We start from the raw sequence: 26,182 nt of genomic DNA on the forward strand, positions 1-26,182 counted from the left end.
ACGCTCCCGTGTGAACAGCACCATGTGCTGCAATATGCAGAATTTTCTCAAGCGTTTGGGAAGTGGTAAAAACGCTTCCCATACGCCTATCTGCAGCTTGCAAACAAGGCTAGTGTGAACGTAGCCTTAGAAGTCCCTCATTTCTTCATGACGTACATTTTTCTTGCTTGTGTTGGAAGTCCTTCAAGTTATATTAATGACTTCAAGTCCGGACACTTTTACCCCCTATGTCCAGGCCAATTTTCAGCTTTCAGCTCTATCACACTTTGAATGACAATTGCACACTCATGCAACACTGTACCCATATGAATTTTTTAGCATTTTTTTGAGACAGATAAAACTTTATTTTGGTGGTATTTATTCACCACTGGAATTTTTATTTTTTTTGCTATATACAGTTGCAAGAAAAAGTATGTGAACCCCTTGGGATTATGTGGAGTTTTGCATGAATTGGGCATAAAATGTGCTCTGAACGTCATCTAAGTCACAACAATAGAAGAACACAGTCTGTTGAACATAATACTACACAAACATTAGATGTTGCCATGGTTTAATTGCACATAACATGTAAACATTCACAGTGCAGGGAGGAAAAAGTATGTGAACCTTTGGACTTAATAACTGGTTGACCCTCCTTTGGCAGCAATAACCTCAACCAAACGTTTCCTGTAGTTGCAGATCAGACCTGCACAACGATCTGGAGTAATTTTGGACCACTCCTCTTCACAAAACTGTTTCAGTGTAGCAATATTCTTGGGATGTCTGGTGTGAATCGCTCTCTTAAGGTCATGCCACAGCATTTCAATCGGGTTCAGGTCAGGACTCTGACTGGGCCACTCCAGAAGGCGTATTCTGTGCTGTTGCAGCCATTGTTTTGTTGAATTACTTGTATGCTTTGGGTCATTGTCCTGTTGCATCACCCATCCTCTGTGGAGCTTCAGTTGGCGGACAGATGGTCGTACATTTTCCTGCAAAATATCTTGATAAACTTTGGAATTCATTTTCCCATCAATGACAACAATCCGTCCAGGCCCTGAGGCAGCAAAGCAGCCCCAAACCATGATGCTCCCTCCGCCATGTTTTACAGTGGGCATGAGGTTTTGATGTTGGTGTGCTGTGCCTTTTTTTCTCCACACATAGTGTTGTGTGTTCTTCCCAAACAACTCAATCTTGGTTTCATCTGTCCACAGTATATTTTGCCAGTAGTGCTGTGGAACATCCAGGTGCTCTTTTGCAAACTTCAAACGTGCTGCAATATTCTTTTTGGACAGCAATGGCTTCCTCCGTGGTGTCCTTCCATGTACTCCATTCTTGTTTAATGTTTTCCTTATTGTAGATGTGTCAACAAAAATGTTAGCATGTGCCAGAGATTTCTGTAGGTCTTTAGCTGACACTCTGGGATTCTTCTTTACCTCATGCAGCATTCTGCGCTGTGCTCTTGCAGTCATTTTTACAGGATGACCGCGCCTAGGGAGAGTAGCAACAGTGCTAAACTTTCTCCATTTCTAGACAGTCAGTCTTACCGTGGACACATGAACATCAAGGCTTTTGGAGATACTTTTATCACTGCACAGAGCAGGTAAGTATGATATGTCTTTTATTTCTAAAAATAGAAATTGAGCTGTTAACCACTTCCCATCCCGCCCATGTACATAAACGTCCAGACGGAAGCAGTGCAGGAGCAGGTTGCTGTTCATAAACGGCACCCTTTCCAGCTTCATGCAAGTCAACGATTCTTGATCGTAGGTCTTCTGAGAGCTCTTTTCTGCGAGGCATGGTTCACATCAGACAGTGCTTCTTGAAACCAGTAAACCCAAAACAGGTGTGTGTTTTTTAAGGGCAGGACAGCTGTCAGCAACACATCCAATATCATCACACTGATTGGAGTCAAGGTTGGCTCACTCCTGGCTCCAATTAGCTCTGGGAGAAGTCATTAAGCTAGGGCCTCACATACTTTTTCCTCCCTGCACTGTGAATGTTTACATGTTATGTGCAATTAAACCATGGCAACATCTAATGTTTGTGTAGTATTATGTTCAGCAGACTGTGTTCTTCTATTGTTGTGACTTAGATGACGTGCAGAGCACATTTTATGCCCAATTCATGCAAAACTCCACGTAATCCCAAGGGGTTCACATACTTTTTCTTGCAACTGTAAATGAGACTGTCCAAAAATTTTGAAAAAAAGTGATTTGCCAATCAGTGATCACATGATCGGACCTCACGCAGAGGTCCCGTACAGCGATTGGTGTCCCAGGGAGCACGCACAGCTTAAAAATGTGGGCGCTGTTTATGAACAGCAACCCGCTCCTGCACTGCTCCCGTCTGGACGTTTATATACATGGGCCGGATGGGAAGTGGTTAACAGCTCAATTTCTATTTTTAGAAATAAAAGACATATCATACTTACCTGCTCTGTGCAGTGGTTTTGCACAGAGAAGCCCGAGTCCTCCACTTCTCTGGTTCCTCCACAGCACTCCTGCCCCCCCCTCCATAGAAAACCAGTAGCTATGGGAACACTCTTATGTGCTCACATCCTAGGCCCACCCTGTGTGTCCTTTCACACACAGCAGGGCTTAGCCCCACTTCCTCACTGGCTCTGACTGACAGCAGCAAGAGCCAATGGCTCCCATTGCTGTGTCTGAGCCAATAAGGAGGAAAAGAACCAAGAGGGCTGCTGCTCACGTGCACATTGCTGAATCCAAATTGGGTTCAGTTAGGTATTGGGGGGGGCTGAAGAGGGAGCAGCACACAGGTTTTTTTTATCTTCATGCATAGAATGCATGAAGGTAAAAAACCTTCAACCTCTTACAACCACTATCATTTCTTTATAACATAAATATTTCTTCCTTACATTTGAAGTCTCTCATTTCTTTACAACATAACTGTTTATTGCTTGTATTGGAAGTCAATGATTCCTTTATGACATAAATAATTCTTGCTTTTGTTGGAAGACCCACATTTGTTTTTAACATACATATTTCTCGCTTATTTTGGTAGCCTCTCATTTCTTTATGAATTAAACATTTCTTGCTCGTATTATAACGTCCTCATTTTTAGTAACATACATTAAAATTACAATACAGCATACTTCCATACAAAGAAAGCTTTTAAAATGCTTAATAGCCCATCTAGTATATTTGAGATTCACAGGGCTGAGATTTGACTCTGGTTTGAGATTGTCAAACTTTAGAATCACCAGCGGAGGAAGGTTTTAATAATTCACTCATCTCTAAAGATAAATGACATAACCCAATAGTAATACTGTATACACAGAGTTGTAGGAACAATTCTCACCATATTCCTCCACAGAGATGGTATGAACTGTATCCTTCACCCGGATGGAGTATTCTCCCAGTGGAGGCTCAGAGGAGAGTGGAAAGGAGAGCTCAGCCATTCCTTGACTGAGGCTTACGTTCAGCCACTGACCAACACGATTCTTTTCAGGGTCCTTAAAAGGAGACATGGGTTACTTTAAATGCTTCCTAATGGCAATCTGTAGATTAACAGAAATGGTGCCTTGTGGTGAGAGGATGTTAATTTACATTCTATTTAAAACTCCCAGTTCTAAGACCATGCTGTCCTGATTGCTCTTGGCCTCACACTACCATATTGGAACAAATCAACATGGTTTACAGTTCTGAGATCACATAATAGTAATCAAACTAGAATGGTTTACAAACAAACTGGCTGTCACTATGCCTTGCACAAAGAGATGATAAGTGACTGATGCTAATTACCCCCGTTTTGGTTAATTTTTGGCATTTTGAAGGCTGATGCAGCAGTGGTAGACACCTTCCTGCAATTAGATCATCCTACAGAAATTCCATCCTGGTTTGTGGGATTCCCCATACAAATTACATATGTAGTATATATTATTATATTATAAGCGTTATTTGGGAAGGGGGGGGTCATCTTTTTTTTTTTCATTTGTGTGCTACAGATGCCTCACTGACAATGAATAAATGGTATTAAAGGACCATGCCATTTAACTTAAAAGAACATAATTGCTTTAAGCTGATTTAGTATTGGTTGTTGTGGGTAACCATGTAGGTTATTGCACCTTTTACAAACAACTAGGACTATGCAGCTCTGACACAAACATTGAGAAGATAAAGAAAAATTGTACTGACTACATCAAATGCAAGCTTTCTTGGAAAATAAGCAAGCACAAATTAGAAAATAACTTCAATGTAACATATTGAAATACTTAAAATACATTAAAGCCAAATGTTTACCTGCAGTTCTACGACTGGAAGCTAAAAAAGAAAGACAAAAGAAAGATATTCAAAATTTTGAAAATATAACAAATGTTAACTTGTATATGCATTAGCTTTTGATGGTAAATGATTTTATTGTTGTAATATTCATGAAAATGTTTTTCAGTAATTCAATTTTAAACTATTTAAATTTTTTTAATTTTAAAGTTATTTGCTAAATGTATGTAAATAAATCCTATGAATCTATTTATAAATGTTTTGACTCAAGATTAAGACAATGTTCACCCAATTACAAACATTTTTCTAACCGATTCTAATATAGTACATAGTCTGGCTAAAAAAAAGACAAAGGTCCATCCTGTTCAACCATAAACATAAATAAATAAATAAATAAATATTATATTCCTGTACCCACAATTGATCCAGAGGAAGGCAAAAAAAAATCCAGCAAAGCATGAAAAATTCCTTCCTGATCCCCAGAGAGGCAATCCGATATTCCCTGGATTAATTTTACCTATATGTTGGTATTCAGTTATATTCTGTGTATCTTGGAAAGAATCCAGGTCTTTTTTAAAGCAATCCACTGAGCTGGCCAGAACCAACTCTTGAGGGAGTCTATTCCACATTTCTCAGGTCTTCCTGTGAAGACACTTTTCCATATTTGGAGATTTAATCTCTTTTCCTCCAGATGTATAGAGTGCCCCCTTTTCCTCTGGTATGACATTAAGGTGAATAATATTGTTTACATACAGACCTCTCCCCTGTCAGTGTTCCTCTGTGATTGCCAGGTGCCAGTGTGGAATCTCTGGCAGGGACCCGGTGATCGACAGCTATAGACGCCAATGGCGACCTGGGTAGGGTGGTCAGGTGCAGCGGTGTGTGTGCCCCCTACCCGGAAATGCAAAATTACATTTATATACGTGATTTTGCACAGCCCTGCCGTCCTGTAGCTATAGTTTTGCTATAGGGGGTCAGGAAGTAGTTAAACACTGTGGTGATGCAGGGGTTGGGAAAGTGGCAATGTGAATAACCTTAAAGGCTCACAACCCGACACTCCTGGAAGTGTCAATTTTGCACTATGATAGCCACAAAGATATATATGCAGAATGCACAATACAAAAAAAAAAATCACTTGTGTAGGCACAAACAATAATGAAGCAACACACACACTCACAAAGGTACAGAATAAAAATATTATACAAATTTTATTATACAAAATTGTTTGACAAAAACACATTAAGATAAATCTAAGCGGCTGACATTGTAATGGTACATTACAACTAGACATTTTTTGTGAATACTCTGTAGACCACACACCCACATGGAAGAAAAATATATTTGAAATATATTTTAAAAATATTGTTCCCAAATATATTGCCATATATTTGAAATACTACAATGTTGGCCATATTCAATATATTTGAATCTAAAGAATATATTTAAAAAATATATCATTTTTAAATATATTCTTCACAATTTTTTTAACATATAAAAAAGTCATTTTAACATATATTTTTACATATACTTGTAAATACAATCCAAAAATGTAGATTTGTATTTTTTAAGACATACAGTATATTTGAAATGTATTTCTTTTAAATATTTTTCATATATTTTCTAAGAAAAATGCATTTCAACATGCAATATATATATATATATATATATATATATATAAATATATAAATATATTTTTAATTATATTGAATATGGAAAATTTTAGTATTTCAAATACAGTATATGGCAATATATTTGGGAAGAATATTTTTAAAATATATTTTTCTTCCATTTGGGCGGCCAGAGATATTTAGTAAAGGCCAGAGACTTATGAGGTAGTGAGTACTCTGTAGACTTTGTTAAACTATTTTGTATAATATTTGTAATACATATTATACTGTACCTTTGTGAGTGTGTGTTGCTTCCAGGGGCGGACTGACAACTCATGGGGCCCCCGGGCAATAGGGGATCATGTGGCCCCTGTGTCCTTGCCCAAACTCAAAAAAGCCTATAAAATAGGTACCAGGGGCATCTCATGGGGCCCCCTACTGACCCCGGACCCTCGGGCAGTGCCTGAGTTTCCAAATGGTCAGTCCGCCCCTGGTTGCTTCATTATTGTTTGTGCCTATAAAGTCCCTTCCACAAGTGTTTTCTTTTGCATTGAGCATTTTGAGGATGTGACACATTGCAACAATGAATATTTCCATATAAATATGGCTATGCAGAATGTAGTCAAATCATTACAGCCAGAAGGGTTTTAATAAGTACTTCCAATACAGATTCCTTGCTTTTCTGTAGTTTTCAGAGTAGCGGGTGGCAACAGGGCCTCTTTAAAGTACATCTGTAGTAGAAACTCATAATAATGAACCATTGGCAACAGCAGACACCAGCCAAGTTGTTTCGACAGTAGAGATTATGTTCAATGTGCATCTGTTGCATCTTCATAGCCTCAAGATGTCCCAAATAAATTCTGACTTTGCAGAACATTAAGTATAAGCACACTTCACAATATAATGGACTTATGACATAAGACACCTGAAAGTATTGGGGAATGCAGTGTCTGGAAAAAACAGAAGCTGAACTCCTATGAAGCTCAGAACAGTTAGTGTTCGGGTTGCAGGAAGAGTTGCCTTAGGGTAGGACATCACTAATTGTTGAAATTTGATGTAGACACCTTTCCCAGCATAATGTATTGCAGTCCTGTGTTATTTGGGCCTGTGTTTATGAAACTAGTTTCAGCAAGAGGTGATGGCTGCTTCTGCTGTCAGTTATTTTTACCATTTTCTTCTACATACAGGTTGCTACTATTTCTCGGACGAATTAAAAAAAAAAAAACCTTACTCACTTACCACAATGTCTCTGGGTTGAAGATCTTCATTTATAGATAGAATTCTGAACTTTACTGCAAAAGATGACATAATATATAGTTTTTATGCTTCCTTTCCAATCTTAAAGTTTTTTTTTTTATTAATGTACTAGATATTTCTATGTATCTACATTATGTATGAATCTTAGATCTTCAAAAAGTCTGCAAGTCTACAAGTTGATTAATTCAATAAAAACAATGCATCTTCTTGTGGCTGATATCTTAATAGATGTTCAGTAGTTAGGCTACAAGTACACTGGATCTCTTCTAGATGTTAGCTTTCCTGGCAGCAGAGAAAATATGGCAAAAACGCATGAAAATGCAGTATTGTGTTTTCACATTTTTAGCTCTCGGATGTTTATTAATTTAATTGGCCAGAGTAGTGATTGAAATGAGTAAATGCCCAAGAGCTAAACATGGCTAACATTTAGGCCCATTTACATGTGTTTTTGCTGCGTTTGGCATATTGGGGCCAAAACGGTCTACTCCTGAGGGTGATCCTTCTGCGTTCAGTAGAGGAACATTTTATTGCCCCTAAACTCTACTGCTCCTAAACTCTGGTAAAAGCCTATGTGTGCCTGCACTGCTGCATAATAACCAATCAGCTTCTAACTTTAGCTTGTTCAATCATGCTTTGGCAATAAAACCTGGAAGCTGATTGGTTTCTATGCAGAAGCAAGCCTGGTTTTGCACACTCCAACTTTAGTAAATAAACTCCATAGGCTTTTATTGAGTTGAGTTCAGGGGCTTTGGCACAAAAAAAATGGCAAAAGCTCCTGAACTCACGTTAAGGCCTTAGAAAGAGTCAATGCAGTGAATGTGTCCACTAATAATGATTAGTGTATTATTAACAAAAGTATTGAGTTGATTAACATTTGCGCAAATATCACAGGGCCTAAATAATAAGTAGCACTTTCTATTTATTCTACTGGTCCTATTGTTTCATAAAATGTATAGTTTGGGGGGGGGGTCATAAACAAACTCTGAAAGTGTTCAAAATTAAAAAACAATGGAAAAGTTGCAAAAATGGTCTGGCCACCTGAGCTTTAAATGTGGAGCATAGGGCCTCCATCTAAAAACGTTTTCCTTTCAGAGTGCAAAACAGGCATTTCAAGGCATTTTAAGTCCTCATGCACACTGGATGTTTTGATAACGCTGGTAACGTTAGCTGTGTAAAACGTGAGTTTTTCAGGGTTTTTTTAGTGTTTTTGCATTAGTGTTTAGCGGCGTTTTGCCGAGTTTAGTGTCATTGTGCCGCATTTGCAATTAGAGCGGTTTTTTAAGCAAAAAAAAATAAAATTTTGTCAAAAAAAGTCCAAAAACACCGGTTTGCGCCATTTTACTGCGTTTTGCTGCATTGTTACAGCTAAAAAGCTCCTCTAGAAACCCACTAGTCCTGGGTTTTTTTCCAGCCAAAAAAAGTTGATTACAGTCTGTGTGTGACACATAGGATAACATGCTGGGGGGTTTACTAGCTGTAGAAAAAACCCATCAAAAGCCAAAAACAGCAGCTGTAAAAACATCAAGTGCGCATGAGGACTAAATGTCCAATGGTAAAGTCAGCAGGTATTTACGAATAGTTCCAGGGGGGACATAGAAAAAAAAGAGCCCTATTATTTTGGTATGGGCAGCCTACATCTCGTATGTGATTGTTTTCTTTACAGTAGTTTGACCATACCTTTACTAACTTTATAATGTGTAGTTTGTAATTAGGTCACTTCCAGTATTTCCTAAATGTTACTAATTCTGGTTGATTTTACTTATTGTCTAAAATTGCTTTTCAAAACAAATATGAATTTATAATTTGCCAGCAGAGCTCTTTATAGACTAAGCAGTTACCAGTTTGTCCCGGCTTGTACACGGCCTTGTCTGATTGAACCAAGAGGCTGGATTTGGTCTTCTTCACCAGAACGTTACTGCTTTTCACTATAGTTTGCCCTGCATTTGCTATGGAGATGCTCAACGTGCCAACCACTTCCATCTGTTCAGGCATGGGAACCTGAGTAAGAAGCATAAAACATTACATTGCAAAAGACAGCACAGATGTTCAAGTGTCTATGGGGCTGATTAACTAAAGGCATTATCCTGTTCATTTTGGAAAGAAAGTTGCATTTTAAAAGAGAATAATACTAGAGCTTAGCGAATGAGGTGACTGCTGACTTTCATCATCAATCATGTTCAAGCAAAAATGTAATTATTTGCAAAGTAAAATTATATAACATTCACTTAGCTCTAGGGCAAATTCCCTTGCAAGTGAACAACCCATTTGCCTTTAGTAAATCAACCCTACCTATCCAAAGGTGAAAGCTGCTCTAAAGTGGAAGTCTGGCACACTGCTAAATATACAGATATATTATTGATGTGATCCATTTAAACAGACATAACATAGCCAGTATTCAGAGACATCAGTGTCCTGTGTCAAGACTTTACTTTTTGCCTTTTTGGGTATGAACAATCAGCTCCTCCACCACAAAGTACCTGAAAAATGTTAGGACAACATAAAATACTTGCTAAATAGCTCAATAAAACTCAGTGTTGGCATTCCCATTCTCTGCCTGATTTCTGGCATAGAGGAGAATATGCAACCTGTCCAGATACGTGCTGGTTATGTGGACATACAGACAGGAAACTGCTTCACATTTTCTACTTTCTATTAAAAAAAATCATAAATTTCTGGACAAAAGTCATTAACATAAAGCAGAAAGTTACTGAATACACAATGCTGGATGAACTGGTCTTCTTTTTTCTATATTTGAATTATGTGCCAAGATAAATGTACCAAAAACCAATTATAATACATATGGCTAATGCAGCTTGAGTGAGCTTACCCCCTAATACCTGGAAGAAAATACTCCTATCTCTATGTGGCAGCGCAGAATCAATGAGAACAAAGAAATGGAAGACTTGAAAGCACAAATACATTTCTTAGGATCATGTATAGAGATGAGCGAATCGAATCAGGCGAAGTGAAATTCGTTTCGAATTTCAGGAAAAATTCGATTCGCAGCGAATCCGAATTTTTGCCAACTTCGGATGGTCGAATCAAATTTTTCCTGATCGGCCGTTTTCATCCCTTCTACAGCCGGCAAAAATGTCCCTGCAGAGAGCTCCGCTATTTCTGACAGCTGTCTGACAGTTCTTTCACATTTCCAGCGGTTGAAACATTGTATGTATTTGTTTCCATTTAGGATACAGATGTTTTTATTAGGAAACAAATAGATACAATGTTTCAATCGCTGTAAATGTGAAAGAACTGTCAGAGAACTGTCAGAAATAGAGGAACTCTGCACATACACTTTTTGCTTTACTGGAATTATTCTTATTTTCATTCTTCTTCTTCTTATTTTCATTCTTCTTTTCATTCTTTTCATTCTTCTTTTCATTCTTTTCATCCTTCTTTTCATTCTTCTTCTTATTTTCATTCTTCTTTTCATTCTTTTCATTCTTCTTTTCATTCTTCTTCTTATTTTCATTCTTCTTTTCATTCTTCTTGTCATTCTTTTCATTCTTCTTTTCATTCTTTTCATTCTTCTTTTCATTCTTCTTCTTATTTTCATTCTTCTTTTCATTCTTTTCATTCTTCTTTTCATTCTTCTTATTTTCATTCTTCTTTTCATTCTTTTCATTCTTCTTTTCATTCTTTTCATTCTTCTTTGCATTCTTCTTCTTCTTTTCATTCTTCTTCTTCTTTTCATTCTTCTTTTCATTCTTTTCATTCTTCTTTTCATTCTTGTTCTTATTTTCATTCTTCTTTTCATTCTTTTCATTCTTCTTTTCATTCTTTTCATTCTTCTTTTCATTCTTCTTATTTTCATTTTTCTTTTCATTCTTTTCATTCTTCTTTTCATTCTTCTTCTTATTTTCATTCTTCTTTTCATTCTTTTCATTCTTCTTTTCATTCTTTTCATTCTTCTTTTCATTCTTCTTCTTATTTTCATTCTTCTTTTCATTCTTCTTCTTATTTTCATTCTTCTTTTCATTCTTTTCATTCTTCTTTTCATTCTTCTTCTTCTTTTATTCTTCTTTTCATTCTTTTCATTCTTCTTTTCATTCTTTTCATTCTTCTTCTTCTTCTTTTCATTCTTTTCATTCTTCTTTTCATTCTTTTCATTCTTCTTCTTCTTCTCATTCTTTTCATTCTTTTCATTCTTCTTCTTCTTCTTCTTCTTTTCATTCTTTTCATTCTTCTTCTTCTTCTTCTTTTCATTCTTTTCATTCTTCTTCTTCTTCTTCTTCTCCTTCTTCTTCTTTGGCCCCGTGACTGCCCAAATGAGTGAAGTGTGCGGTGATTCTAAGATCGACGGCACTCATCTGCATGTCATACTGACTGACAGTATTATTTCTCTTCCCCAGCAGACTCCAAGGACATTTAAATTAAAGGTACAGTGTTCTGCACTAATATAAAGGCTCTCTGAAGCCTAGAAACCCTTTTTATAAGTAAAATTCGGCGAATAAATTCGAATCGAATCAAATTTTTTCGGAAAATTCGGCGAATCAGGCGAATCGAATTTTTGAAAAATTCGCTCATCTCTAATCATGTACTAATGAATGGAATTTGCAAACTCAGAAATACAAGATGATTTTGGGCAAAGCTAGGATACCTAGAAATATAAAGGAAAAGACCCAATGTGCAGGTGGGTAGTGAATGAAGACCACTTTCCATTCAGCTCCTATCCCTTCCCAAACTTCTACATAGTTCTAAAACCTCCCCCTTCACCATCCTTCCCTCTTCCTCTCTACCTCCTAAGCCCCCACTGCTTCTTCTTCCTTTTTCTATTCTCTCACAATCTGTCCTATATCTTTACTCTCTTATAATCAGTATGTCATATATAGACTATTCTCCCCCCAGCTAATCACCATATTATAAAACAATCCTAATCTAAAAATCCATTTTGCTTAAATAATTCTGCTTTCATGTAACATGGTGGTCCTGAGTTTTATCTCTTCTGGATTGCAGATCGGGGGGGTGGTTCTTCGGGTGCCCACGTCACTGTTTGGGTGATGTGGACTCTTCCCATTGGCTGTCCATTGGCAGGGATCCTCACAGACAAAGACTGAAGTGGTGAGACGATGTCTGGATGAGGGAACCAATTGGCCACAGGCAAAGACTGCTGAGCTGGATCACTAGTCTCTCTTCTGGAACAGGTGCCATTAAGGGAGATGTGCCAGCAGACTTAGATGGGTAATAGGAAGTTTTACATTCTAATTTAAAAGTTGCTGAGTGGAGTGGAAGAAGGTGTGGGGGGGGGGGGTTGTTGCCCCAAGATGAGTGTTAAGCATGTTATAGATGTGGACTTTGTTACCTGAATTGGAATACAGGCAAATGCGGAGTCCTGTTTGAAGATCTTCTCTACAAGGTTTGTATTCTTTCTTTCCATCTCTAAAGAGATCTGTATTCTGCTATCCTCCTGAGCCCCCTCCAGGTGTATGCATATATTTTCAGAATGTTGGGAGCGAATTTCGGAGGGAAAGATGACCGCATAGTGCCTGAGGAGAGTAGAGTGAATATTAGAAACCACAAAGGGAGATATGCAAAGAATTCCACAACATTTTTTCTGTATAGCATTCCCAGTTTACAAATGTGTTTGTGTAGCTTCCCAAAATCATTCAGATTTTAGTTTGAATAATTCAAGAAAGAGCAATTACGTTTCGTGGGATAGAAATGCCCCTGGATATGATATATTTTGGTATAGTTATGTCAAGAGTGTGTATTTCTCCTGCTCCATCACAGATGCTGGTCTCATTCCAGCATCCTGGTTTTGGTTGTGATTCATTCTCCCTGTCTGTCTCTCCACCTACGAGGCAATTGATGTGGCCAGTCTCTGGGTGGAAACCAAACATGATTTAAACCAGCCAAGCCTGCAGTCTCATGCTTGTGATATTGTGTTTGTAACTTATGCTCCAAGCTCCCTGTTTGTCTTCTTTTTTCCTGTGCCTGCTAGTTTGGATTCCCTCATTGGTGACCTCAGATCGGATTTCGACTACACTCTGAACTCTGCCTGTCTTTTGACTACAGATTTGACCCTAACTATTCTGAACCTTGCCTGCCTTGTACCTGGACTATCATTGTACTACTCTGCCTGTCTGCCAACCGCAAGTACCTGTTTGCTGTACTCAGTTTGCGCCTGCCCTAGCATGGTAGCCAGACACTATATCATTGCCTATAAATCCTTGGGGCAACCGGGTATAAGTAGGCCTGCTAGCCTTATGGGAAAGGGGGCTGCTATAGTTTAAGAACACAGAAGCCAGCTATAGTGTCTGACCACCTGCGTAAGGGGTAAACACAAGTTTCCACCATGTCAGTGATCATTTGGTTGTTTGGGCAGTCTCTAGTGAAGCTTTCCTTACTTTTAAAGAATATCAAAATTAGCCACCTAAAATTGTGTTATTCTGTTTTTCCATTGCATCTGTGATCATGGATTGGGCCAGTACCTGCGTGTCTGTGAAGGGGTTATGCAGATTCGGCACTCGCCTGGAGTGGATTGTTTGCTCTTTGCATTGCTGTAGACTTGTATAGGAATGGAAAAAAGTTGCAGGAAATTAACAAATGCTCATTAACACAGGGCCTAAATGTCCTTTAATTTGAAGCACATACATCACTGTTTTCCTCCCCAAATCTCTTGGCCTGCAAGTCCTCCACCTATCTGACCTTTCTGCACAAGCCAACTGTGTTTAAAAAACAAAGGCTGATTTAGCCCTGCACGTACATGGTTTACATGGCTGCAGCATAACCTGTACAATGTAAACTGACCTCCAACCTTCTAATCTCTGAGGGTAGGTCCCATAAGCAGGTCAAAGTTATCATAGGACATGGCTTCCCTACACATTACTGCTGTGTATCAGTGCGATGTGATCACCGGTATGAAAAACTCCTGTGTGACCTTGTCCTGTAAACTTGGCTTGGACTTTTCTTGAATGACCTCAGAGCTTCTCACACTAGGGATTTTGAAACATCTTAAAGCAGAACTTTTTTGCATTTTTTATGTTCAGTGTAACAAATAGTTAAAGCATATCTAACCCCCCCCCCCCTTAAAATAAGTAATATATTACAATTTACCAATACCTACATGTGGTGGCTATATTAATTTTCTTTTTTTCCTTTTTTTCACCTGATGATCCAGCTAGTTTGTCTGGTATTTTTAACTTTCTTTAACAGATCAAGCTATCCAGACAGTGTCTCTTAAAGGGTTGAGATAAAACAGTTACCACTGACAGGGGTGCTTACAATGGTCAGCTTTTATTCCTGCAGATACCCAGAAGAAAAACAACTCTTTCTGTAACTCCTTAAGTGTTAGCTGAAATTCAGCTTTAATTTGTTAGTCACATATGCAAAGTCCATTTAAATCTGCTAGTCCATCTAACACCACTCTCTAGACAGTGCTGCTGTCCACGGGTGTCTTTGTTGCTTACCATAGATAGAAGAGCCACCCTAAGACAGGAAAGGTGTTTGTTAGCAGGTCACCTCCTAGGGGCACCTCGGGAGTACTACTAACTATGATCACTCACCATTGACTCCTCTTCAGTGTGGGTTGGTGCCAAACTCAGATCAGAGGCCACATTAATCTTCAAGGCCTTACACACTCACAGAAGGACCGTGTCTCCTCTCCTCTCCACCTATTCCAAGCTGCCCAGACACAGGACTACAAACTCATTTTTGAGAAAGTAGCACAAAGCGCTTATTTAAAGTGGTTATAAACCCTTACATATACCCAGTGAAGTGACTGGCTTCAGGTGACACACAAAGATTAAACAAATCCTTTTACATAGGTTTTACCTGTCTATCTGCAGACTTCTCTTCTCTACATCCGTTCAAAGTGCTGAAATTGTAAAGTTTGTCTGAGAGTTCAGAAAAAAGGGGGCATAGAGCTGAAATTACACACTGCAGAGCTCAGTGAGGAGAGCTCTGAGAGCTGATTGGAGGGAAGAGACACAACCCCCTCCATACAGCTCACAGGAAAAGAGCTGAGGCTATCAATCTGCTGGAGGCCCCTCCCCTTTCTCCATTCTTTTCATGTCTGAGGTTTACAACCACGTTAACTCCACCAGCTTGTCTTGACTTGACACACTGCATTGTTAACTATATTCTGCCCATAGAAACAGAAGGAATCCACCATACTTCACTTTGCAAGGCTTCACACATCGTGGCCTCCAGGCTTAATCCATAGGAGGGCTCTGTAAGGCAGCGGGCTCCAATATTGAGACCCTGTCACTAAGTGAGGTGCATGAAGTATTAAGCTACCCCACACTACCAGCTTCTTCATCACCAGCTGGCCCCACCACTTCCTCTATCAGCTGGCTGCTTCTCTTTCTCTCCACTCACTCTCCAGCCAGACAGGCTTCTGGGGGCAACACAGAGTTCTCTCCAGCAGCAGCTCCTCAGGCCTCAGACTGAGGCAAGAGAGTGAACACATGGCCCACCCCAAATATATATATATATATATATACACCTTCTCCCAGAATGCACCAGTGGCCATAGAACCTCCTACTGGGCTGTCTGGAAGATATATAAACATTCATAACGCAGTTTAGTTGTGCAATCTCATACTATGGCCTGTGGTACCAGAGACACCTAATGAAGACAGTGAGAAATGCACAACTCAAACCAAGGTTAGGGGAAAGCCAGATAAGAAACTATAATCGGTTTGAGCCAACCACAACCAAGCCAAACACTAGATTTGCATAATAGCCCCCAGGTTTGGACTGGGGAGCTACAGACACAAGGCAGCATCTTCTTTTTACAAGAACTCAGTTTACTGGATCAGTGTGCAGAATACAAATGAGGTAGTACATTGTCATGGAATAGTTCCTTCACACTAATGGCTGTACTGTACACTGCATTTGGCTGTTTTGTGATTGGCTGTTCTGTACATTGTATTTGGCTGTGTATTGATATGGCTGTTCTGCGATTGGCTGTACTGTACACTGCAGTTGGCTGTTCTGCGATTGGCTGTACTGTGCACTGCATTTGGCTGTGCATTGATTTGGTGTGCTGCGATTGGCTGTACTATGCACTGCATTTGGCTGTGCATTGATTTGGTGTGCTGTGATTGGCTGTACTGTACACTACATTTGGTTGTGTATTGATTTGGCTGTACTGTACACTGCATTTGGCTGTGTATTGATATGGCTGTGCTCAGGGGCGGACTGACAACTCATGGTGCCCCCGGGCAATAGGGGATCATGGAGCCCCTGTGTCCTTGTCCACACTCAAAAAAGCCTATAAAAAAGGTACCAGGGGCATTTCATGGGACCCCCTACTGACCTCGGGCCCTCGGGCAGTGCCCGAGTGCTCGAATGGTCAGTCCGCCCCTGGCTGTGCTGCAATTGGCTGTACTGTACACTACATTTGGCTGTGTATTGACTTGACTCTGCTGTGATTGGTTGTACTGTACACTGCATTTGGCTGTGCTGTGATTGGCTGTGCTGTGATTGGCTGTGCTGTACACTGCATTTGGCTGTGCATTGATTTGGTGTGCTACGATTGGCTGTATTGTACACTACATTTGGCTGTGCATTGATTTGGCTGTGCTGTGATTGTACTGTTTCCCAAGTGGTGCAGCCCATACCTTTAGTTAGGAAAGTCCACACAAATAAACTCCATTCAAGTTCAAGGGTGGTGCTGCAGGTAACACAGTTTACACAGTAAATAGGTCCTTACTATACTGCTCCCATATCGGACAACACCAGCTTCCCCTGCATATATAGCCTATAAGAAGGTAAGTGACACGCACTTACAGGGGAAGACATGTCACAAAAACTATTTCACCCTTTAATGCATCAGCCAGCAATTACACGAACAAACCCCAGTGACAGTAATAACATAACATAATGTAGGCATCTAACCACATGTTACTGGCTGGATCACTAGGTAAAGAAAAAGGGGAAAAAGCCTTAAAGCAGAAAACTAAAGCAGCCACCACATTTAAGGTATGGTAGGCTGCAATATATTACATTTTTGTATTTGGGTTTCAGTATGTTTTAACTCTCATGATATACAGGATGTGCTACCTCCGGGATTGCTGCTGATTCGTTATTATTTGATTTGATTGATGCCAGATCGTACAGCTATTCCCAAAATATAAGGCATTCTGTGAATGGACAATGTGCGAGGTGGGCGGATAAACAAAAGTATGGCTTCTGTGTATGAGAGCTGCAGAGGGTCAGAGCTTTGCTATGTGGCATCATTGAAACTGTAATGAATGAATAAAGGGTGGAGGTGGCATGTATCTCATGAGAGTTACCTATTTGATTTTTCAGCACATTTTAATAAAATCCTTTTTGCCTGGAGTTGTGATCTAAATAAATTCCACCCTAAGGGCTCCGTCCATTAACACTAAAATACCTCACCAAAAATAGTGGTAAAATAGTGCTTTTAGGTGGTTAGTACCCGCTGCTTCCTTAAAGGATAAGTTCACCTTTTGACAAAAAATATTACATGCACATTTTTTGCAGGTAAAAAAATGTGCATTTATTTTTTTTTGTTGCAGAAGCCTGTAAAGCATTGCACAAGCAATCAGCAAATAGCGGGTGCCATGCAGGTCTCCTGCAGATCTGTCAGTATATCTGCTTGTCTGTACAGGATGTCAAAGTGGGGAAGCGGGGAGGATGGGGGCTGGTCTATTCATAACATGTTACATGTTACACCCTGAATATTGGTGTAACATGGGTATGAATGGTGAACTTATCCTTTAATTTTAAAAAGGTGTGTGGATCCCCCCTACAGTCTATACCAGGCCCTTCTGGTTTGGTATGGATTTTAAGGGGTACTCCACACCAGAAAAACACCCAAAAATAGTGTGAGGTCCCCCCAAAATCCATACCAGACCACTCCTGTCACTTGCCTTGCACCAAATGGCACTTCGCTCTACTCCCACTTAAGTAAACAAAAAGCTGAGGTTACCCAGTCATGTCATTAACCATACATGGACATGCCCATATTTGGTCAATGACACCATAAGGGAAGTGGTCACCTGGTGCCATCATTGAGCATATATGGTCATGTCCATGTATGGTCAATGACATCTCTGGGTGACCCTGTCCCATAGTATACTTAAGTGGCAGGTGGGAGCAGAGGATAATTCAGTGCAAGACAAGCAACAGGAGCAGTTAGGTGTTGGCGAGCAGTGGTTTTTTTTCCGTGAGAATTGGTGGCCCTAGCTAATTATGATTGATGTGGATCAACATTACCGGACAATGTGACAATGAATGAACATCAGATGACACTCATTCACATGGGGATCAGGATCTGGGGCACCCTTATTGTTAAAGGGGGCCTCCAGATTTTGATAAGCCCTCACCCACAGACCCTCACAGCCACTTGGCCAGGGTTTTGGGGAAGAGGTCCTTGTCCTCATCAACATGGGGACAAGATGCTTTGCTGGTGGCCCACCCCCCACATGTTGGGGGCATGTGGCCTATTATAGTTCATTATGCTCATCTCCCTTTTCCTGGCCTGCCAGGCTGCATACTCAGATAAGGGTCTGGCTCCTTCCTGAATGGTTCCTCAGGATCACAAAAACAACCAACCTCTTCCCACTGGGACACTCTTTAACATATAGCTCACAAAAAAATTAAACACATTATCGCGCTTTTCGCTATATTGAAACCACTTTTTGTTACAAAATATGATAAAATTGCACTCGCATAGTACAGTACACTTCAAACTAGTGCACCGCACCACAGCATAGACCACCTTAAAAGCAATTGCACCCTTAAGAGAATTTCAGATCAGCAGCCTCCAGTATTCAGCTATTCCTCTGCTTCCTAGTATACCTTATGATGTCAAAGAATTTGTCCCTACCTGTTTCGTCACTAGTCATGACTTTTTCAATTAACAAATAGATGTTAATTCAGGACACCCTCAAGAAAAAAATGGTGTGGGGGTTCCCACGTAATTCATACCAGGCCCTACACACACACACACAGGTTTTGACAATACCTTTAATACACAAAAAACAATACAAAACAAAAAGTCCCATGCCCATTGTCAATCACGGCGTCAAGCAATATAGATCCCACCACTTGCTGACACTATGTTACCCCAATGTCACAGTGAAGTCATTGGCCAAATAAAGTCATATACAAATATGGTCAATTATGTCACCCAGAAAACCTGCCCCTAATTTATATCAGCTGTTGACAGCTAGAGATATCAGAAGTGGGCAAGCAGTCATCAGGTTAGGACGTGACAGCAGGTGTTATTTTTTTTTATGGGTCTGGAGTCCTTGGGCATTGTGGATTTTCATCTCTAGATGACATGGTTGACATGTTCTTTGCTTTTTTATTAAAGGACTTTTCAAAAAATGTGAGTGTTATTTTACTGTTTAAATTTTTTTGTGACAACATGGGAGTGGATTCTAGGGCTCTCCCACTTATTTTTAAGACCCCCACATTCCCTGGGTCAAGGCTTTGGGAAGAGGCCATGTCATTATCAGCATGGGGAAGTCATGGCTCTTTGCTAACGGATCCCCCCAGCAAAGTTCCCCCCATGTTCAGGGCATGTGGCCTGGTATGGTTTGGGGAGGGTGCATGTTCCCCCCTCCCCCTTCCCCATTGGATGCATTAATTATTTTTGGAAGATCACACACTTTTTTCTTGATTTTTGCATGGGGCTCCCCAGTAAGTTCATACCATGTTGGTATTCCAGTCCATGCTCTTATTCAAGTACCTCACCTTTATCTGTAGGTACTAGGTATCTGCATTTGTGTAGAGATCCAATGTTTTCCATGTTTTCCAATTACATATGTTGAAAAAGTAAAAAAATGCCTATGGGTTTACTTAATGTATCACACAATTTTATACATAGAAGTTTTGGCTTGAGTTACAGTTTAGTGAAATATGATCACTTGAAAAAAAAGGTACTCCAGTATCCAAGTGCCCCTGCTAGTTTGGGATAATAATGGAGTAACCACTGTAAATTGGGGGATAACAAAGCCTTAGACCCCGGACTATTAAATTAATATAATCTGTTTCATATCTACTCAGCAGTGTCAATATTTGCTGTAGTGTGATACCACACCAGAGCATTTCTGACAGTTTTTTTTTCTTATTGTGCCTTAAAGGATAAGGCAAGAACAAAAAAGTTATATATTGCATCTTTCCAGACAAAAGATGAGGTGGCAGCATTGGTTTGTATTTATCAGTCAAAGAATATTCTCAGTAAGTACAGAAAATGTCTGTTTATCTTGCTACAAATACAATGTGAGCTGAACAGATTGAAATTTTTTTTTTATATTTCTTATTAAAACTTCTAATCTCATCAACCCCCCATGTAATAGAAATACACAATGGCAGACATATTTAAAGTTCAGACTTGGTGGCATCCACAGCTTCCTCAAGAGATATAGTCCTTTGATAAAAAATAGAAAACAAATGTCCCATATCCATCGTCAAGTGAGTGTAGTCACCCAGGGACAGGAAGTATGTATTTCACAGGATAATTAGAATTTAATAAAAAATCAAAATATGACTCAACCTCATTTTAGGACTAGTAAGCTGAAATATATAAAAGTTTTGTTTTGAGGTCTAGATATGTTTTATTCTAAAAGGCGTCTTACTTTCACTCATCAGAAAGCTGGGAGGAAGGCAAAAGCGACTGGGAAATGGTTTGTTTCTGGTACTAATGCTGCCTTGTTTGGGATTGTTTGTAATTACCCTCTGGAAACCTCTTCTGCCATAAGGCTCTTAGGCTAGGCATGTAAGTTTTTCAGGATCATAATTTCATGATTGGGATGTCATGTCAGACAAGATTTTTTTTTTCAAAATAATCGTATGTGTGACCAGATCAGAACACTTGCCATGGACCTTCACTCTGAGATGAAGCAAAGATCCGATTCTAAAGGCTCAAGTCACTAATGAATATCACATGCTATATTTTAAATCTCAATTCACTATCAATGTATGAGGTAATAATAAGAAATACATGGTAAATGCCGCATAAACTGAAAGTAATTTCACTAAAAAAGATTAATAAATACTTTTATTAAATAAGTTGTAGTCAAGCCATGAGCCATTTGACAAATGTATGAAGTGAATAGCTGGTTATTAAGGAACTGCCCCCCCCCCCCCCCAGTATTCTAACAACCATTCATCTCTGGTGTCAGCCAGGGATTCTCTGCTGACAGCATAATGTACACAAAAGAGATAACTTAAAACCAACAAAAAAATAGCATGGGGGTTTCCCACAAGCCCAACCAGGTCCTTTGTGTCTGGCATGGATTTTAAGGAGAACCCCGCATAAAAAATAGTGGTTATATTGTAATAATGATTGTGAGGATAATGGGAATGTTGATTGGGAGTTATTATTTTGTTTTAAATTGCCTGGAGTTTTTAGTACACTAGACAGCAGTGTACATAATACAGAAAGGTGTTGGCTACAATAAAAGGACAACTGCAATATTGTTCAACTGAGCATCAGGTTGCAATGACATAGTAAACAGTCTCCAGATATAAAAGTTACATTGCGGTGCTCCATCCCCTGACAAGGTCACGTGGTATAGTGGCGCAATGTGTAGGAAGGAGCCCATGATGTCACACCACCCCCTTGTGACGTCACCACATTATCTAAGAACTCTCATCCTGGTGCAGCTGTCAGACGGCGGGAGCCAGCGTCGAGAGTGGAGCATATTTTTTTTCCGGGTCAGCAGTGGTGGCGGGCACCGTGATTGACGTTGGATCTACTTTGAGTGACTTTTTTTATTTTTGCTTTTCATAAAGGACTTGTCAAGGACTGTCTATTGTTATTTTTATACTACAGGTTGTTTTTTTTTTGTGAATGGGTAGCAGTACCATGTACCCTATACTTATACACATGGAGGGGCTGGGATCTGGGGGCCCCTTGTTAAAGGGGGCTTTCAGATTCCAATAAGCCCCCTGCCCACAGACCCCCACAATCACTGGCTATGGTTGTGGGGAAGAGGCTCTTGTCCCCATCAACATGGGGACAAAGTGCTTTGGAAGGAGAGCCTCCTTGCCCCACAGCACCCTCCCCCCATGTAGAGGGCATGTGGCCTGGTATGGTTTAGGAGGGGGGTTGCTCACTCATCCCTACCAGGATGTATGTTCGGATAAGGGTCTTGTATGGATTTTGGCGGGGACCCCCACACCATTTTGGGTGGGACCCAATTTTATTATTTTTTTAATTGCTGTGCAATGCCAACACTTTTTTTTACATTCACCTGTGAGTGGGGAAGCCCACTGACAGCTGGAACATGAAAAACAATGTTCACTACTAAAATACTGCATGACTTAATAATACAACTCATGTGGTATTTTAGTAGCTAGTTGAATTGTCCCTGTTTGAAGTTTGTGGTGGAACTTTCAGTAGTTTTGAATGTTTGACCGCAAACCAAAAAGGAAGATGTTTGGCCCATCACTAATTAGACCTGAAACCTTTAGGTCAATCAGTAAGGTGAGAGCATTGGATTGAAGGTGGAGGGGATCACACAGTATATGATGAAGCTGGTGATGAAGTAGCGATACACATTGGAGATTAGACACATTGGGGTTGATTTACTAAAACTGGAGAGTGCAAAATCTGGATAGAAACCAATCAGCTTCCATTTTATTTTTGTCAAAGCTTAACTGAACAAGCTGAAGTTAGAAGCTGATTGACTACCATGTACAGCTGCACAAGATTTTGCACTGTCCAACATGGCCATATTATGAACACGGGAATCAATACTTTACACTGATTTTTAACTGATCTCACTTGATGTATATGTGGGAACACACAGTGTGAGCAGCAGTAACACATTTATTTAGGAGAGGTGAAGGAATTTTTTGGGTTGCACAGGAGTTTTTTTTAATTTACATTTTTGATCCCTTGTGATGAACAAAAATCCTGGGCCTCCTCTTAATCTTTTATTTTTTTCTGTTAATTTATTCCACTAATGTATAAAATGCCATTGTAGTTTTGCTGATTTATTCTTATTTGTTTGCATTTATTGTTTATATTGTACTGTATACATGCAATATTGTATAAAACATCCACTATGCGGGTTATTTTTCTGTAAAATTGTGTTAAGTTTTGGGTGCACAATTGTTCTATACAGCTGCACAGGACTTAAATAGCAAGACATCTATAGTAGACCCTCATCTAGGATAAGGAACCGGTATGGATGAATGGATATTCTGGGTGTTTGTTTGCTAACAGACCAAAGTGTCTGGGAGCTATCATTTTGCTGACGATTTACCACAATTTGTAACACTTTTTGTAAATCTCAGTTTTGCTGTATTAGGTTGTATATATCATACAGATATGCAAGTTCACAGGCAGGGTAAGGTCATCCTCCAGACGTGTTATTTAAAGTGGTTCTAAAGGCTCAAGGTTTCTTACCTTCATCCATTCTATGGTAAAAAACCTTCTCTGTGCAGCATCCCCCCAGCCCCCCTAATACTCACTTAATCCCCCTCTCGACCCAGCAATGTGCACTGGAGTGTCGGCTATCCCAGGACTCCCTCTTTTTTTATTGGCTGAGACAGAAGCGGGAGCCATTGGCTCTCACTGCTATCAATCCCAGACAATGAGCCAATGAGAAGAGAGAGGGGGCGGGGCCAAGCTGCATCTCCGTGTGTGAATGGATACATGGAGCAGCAGGTGCCCCATAGCAAACTGCTTGCTGTGGGGGCACCTGACAGGAGGGAGTGGCCAGGAGAGCCTACAGGGGATCTGAGAAGAGGAGGGTCCGGTTTGCTCTGTGCAAAACCACTGCACACAGCAGGTAAGTATAGACATGTTTGTTATTTAACAAAAAAAAAAACCCTTTAGAATCACTATACTAGTTTTGCATTTTTAATGTTTCACCTTAAGCATTACTAACATTGCTACTCCCTGCCAAACAGAATCTTTACATTTTTTTTTTTTTGCTTTAGCACATGTCCCCCAGGTCAGCACCCAGCCCTTTATAACAATTGTTTGATAATCCCTTGCCTATTAGCCTAGAAAATGATCAGAACTGGTCTTTAACATTCATCTCCTGTTGACTTCCATGGAGTTTAGATTTGGCACCCGAACTTCACTCAAGTTTGCTGAATCCTTGGCAAAACTAATCCAGGTGTGAGTAGTTCATCACTGATAGTCATTCTGTGCTATACAGTGCAAGTACATTGTCTGCAACTATGATAGTGAATTGGGGTACCATCCATATTGCATGGCTCTGCACTGCAGTTTGTGCATTGTGGTAACATGCGGTAAGCTGCTCATTTTAACCAGTTCCCACTTGGCCATCAAACTATAGTTTTTTAAATATTTTTGTCGATCCGGGTGGACATCATTTGACGTCCTCCAGGATTGCCGCCTTGAAATCTGTCACCGATGGACACAGCCCATGACTGATCTGTATACCGGCCCATTGTTGATTCTGAATTGATTTAATTTAGTAAAATGTTTGTTTATAGTAATTAAATGCATTGTTATAAGCAATAATAATGTCTAAAATATATATATATATATACTGATCACTTACATTTTACCATAGTACAATGTTACTGTGATAAAATGTCACTCTGGTTACAGTGTATTATTAAAAAAAAAATTTAAAAAATGATATACTGTATATATATATATATATATATATACACGTGATTTTGTGCAGCCCTGCTGCCTTGTTGCATGACTAGTGTAGAAGAGATGTGTTGTCAAATGCTAACACCCCCAAAACATACTTACCCAACTTCCAAAACAAAAACCCATTTCCCAACATTCCCACCAATAAAAGGAGACCACCCTTTGTTGGAGTAAAATGGCCTTACTGCCTTTTATTAACAATTTAAGTTAAATATACAGAAAACATTCCTTAAAACAGAAACCTTCATAAACTTACGGAATGAGTTGTTGGTCTAGGCAGGCACACAAAACAATATTGATCTCCCCCTGCGGAACCTTAACCTTAATGTTCCTACTAGGCCTCCAGCTGCAACGCACCGACTCGGAAACAAGGACACACCTTCCGCAGGTAGACCTCCACCTTCCAGTTAAACCTCTGTTAACTGGAATTTACCCGGGCACACCATACCACAGATGGCTCCCAACCATACACTTATCATCACAAACCATTAACAACCTACCAAGACCAACAACTGCCACCAAACTAAACAAGCCAAACAGAACAAACACCCCAGGGGAGGGCGGGTGGGAACTTCTCTCTTCAGCTGCTAACCAGCACTGGCTCGTCCGACCCCCCCCACCACTCCCCAAAGATTCAGAATGATCCCACCCAAACCTACTAACACCAATCAGGTAACCTTACTATCTTTTTTAACTCTTCCCCTTTAACTTAACCCTTTCCTGTCTTTTCTCCCTCTTCACCTAGTCATGTCAGCCCTGCACTATGCTTCTCTTTCTTTCTTTCTTTCGCTAGGGGCACCCCTGTAGTTCTGCTATAGGGCGGCGGGGAACCGGTTAATGGCAGAGAAGTAAACAGGCCCTTAAACTCCATTGTCATGGAGATGCCCTTAATCACTGAGTTTTCTGATACACAAGGAAGGAAATTAATATTCTCTGCCCAGCTGAAGGTAAAAAAAAAACAAAAAACATACACAGCTATAATTTATTCCAGCTAACAACTATTCTTCTAAAAAGCAACTTAAAATGGTAAAAAGGTCAAAACTTTTCACAAATACTTAAAATGTGAAACAGTTTTAAGGGTTTAACAGCTGAGAATCTATGAAATATCACCGAGGAATATTCAACTCTTGGATCACACAAGCAAAATGAAGTTACTTACAGTTTGGCTTCCACTGAGCAGGAGATGTGAAGGAGGACTAGACCCGCACACAGCACCCAGGACACCATTGTGCAGGGCTGCAGGACTCAGTTAGACTGTCTGCACAGTGTGCTGCTGCCTTTGTAATTTTTGCTACCCCCACATTCCCCCCTCCTACGCTGCAGGACATGGGCTTCACAGCTTGGCCATTGACCTCAAATCAACAAACAAGGTTTAGGCAGTAACTAGACAGCAGATGAGTTGCAGGGTTAGGGGGATTTGCAAATATTTACTTTAGATATTGTGTTTTCATGATTCATGCATCTACCCACAGTTCTTAAACATACGGGATGGTCGAGCTTTTAATATTGTAGCATAAAGTTCACTGTTTTTGACCT

At 39.9% G+C, this 26,182-nt stretch overlaps 1 protein-coding gene across 1 annotated transcript in view; it reads right to left on the reverse strand.

Moving 5' to 3' along the window:
* Window positions 1–25,930, reverse strand: part of LOC149449762 (alpha-2-macroglobulin-like protein 1) — a 135,000-nt gene extending 109,070 nt beyond the window's left edge. Inside the window, exons 1-6 of the mRNA XM_089692750.1 lie at window positions 25,806–25,930; window positions 12,384–12,567; window positions 8,920–9,079; window positions 7,064–7,116; window positions 4,239–4,259; window positions 3,298–3,451 (exon numbers count right to left, since the gene is read on the reverse strand). Coding sequence (XP_089548876.1) covers window positions 3,298–3,451; window positions 4,239–4,259; window positions 7,064–7,116; window positions 8,920–9,079; window positions 12,384–12,567; window positions 25,806–25,873 — 640 coding nt within the window. The 5' untranslated portion in view covers window positions 25,874–25,930. The remainder of the gene's footprint in view (window positions 1–3,297; window positions 3,452–4,238; window positions 4,260–7,063; window positions 7,117–8,919; window positions 9,080–12,383; window positions 12,568–25,805) is intronic.
* Window positions 25,931–26,182: the final 252 nt, after the last annotated feature.

This window comes from Staurois parvus, unplaced genomic scaffold (assembly GCF_062004578.1).
Source record: "Staurois parvus isolate SC_StPar_1 unplaced genomic scaffold, SC_StPar_1.0 ptg000604l, whole genome shotgun sequence".
Lineage (NCBI taxonomy): Eukaryota > Metazoa > Chordata > Amphibia > Anura > Ranidae > Staurois > Staurois parvus.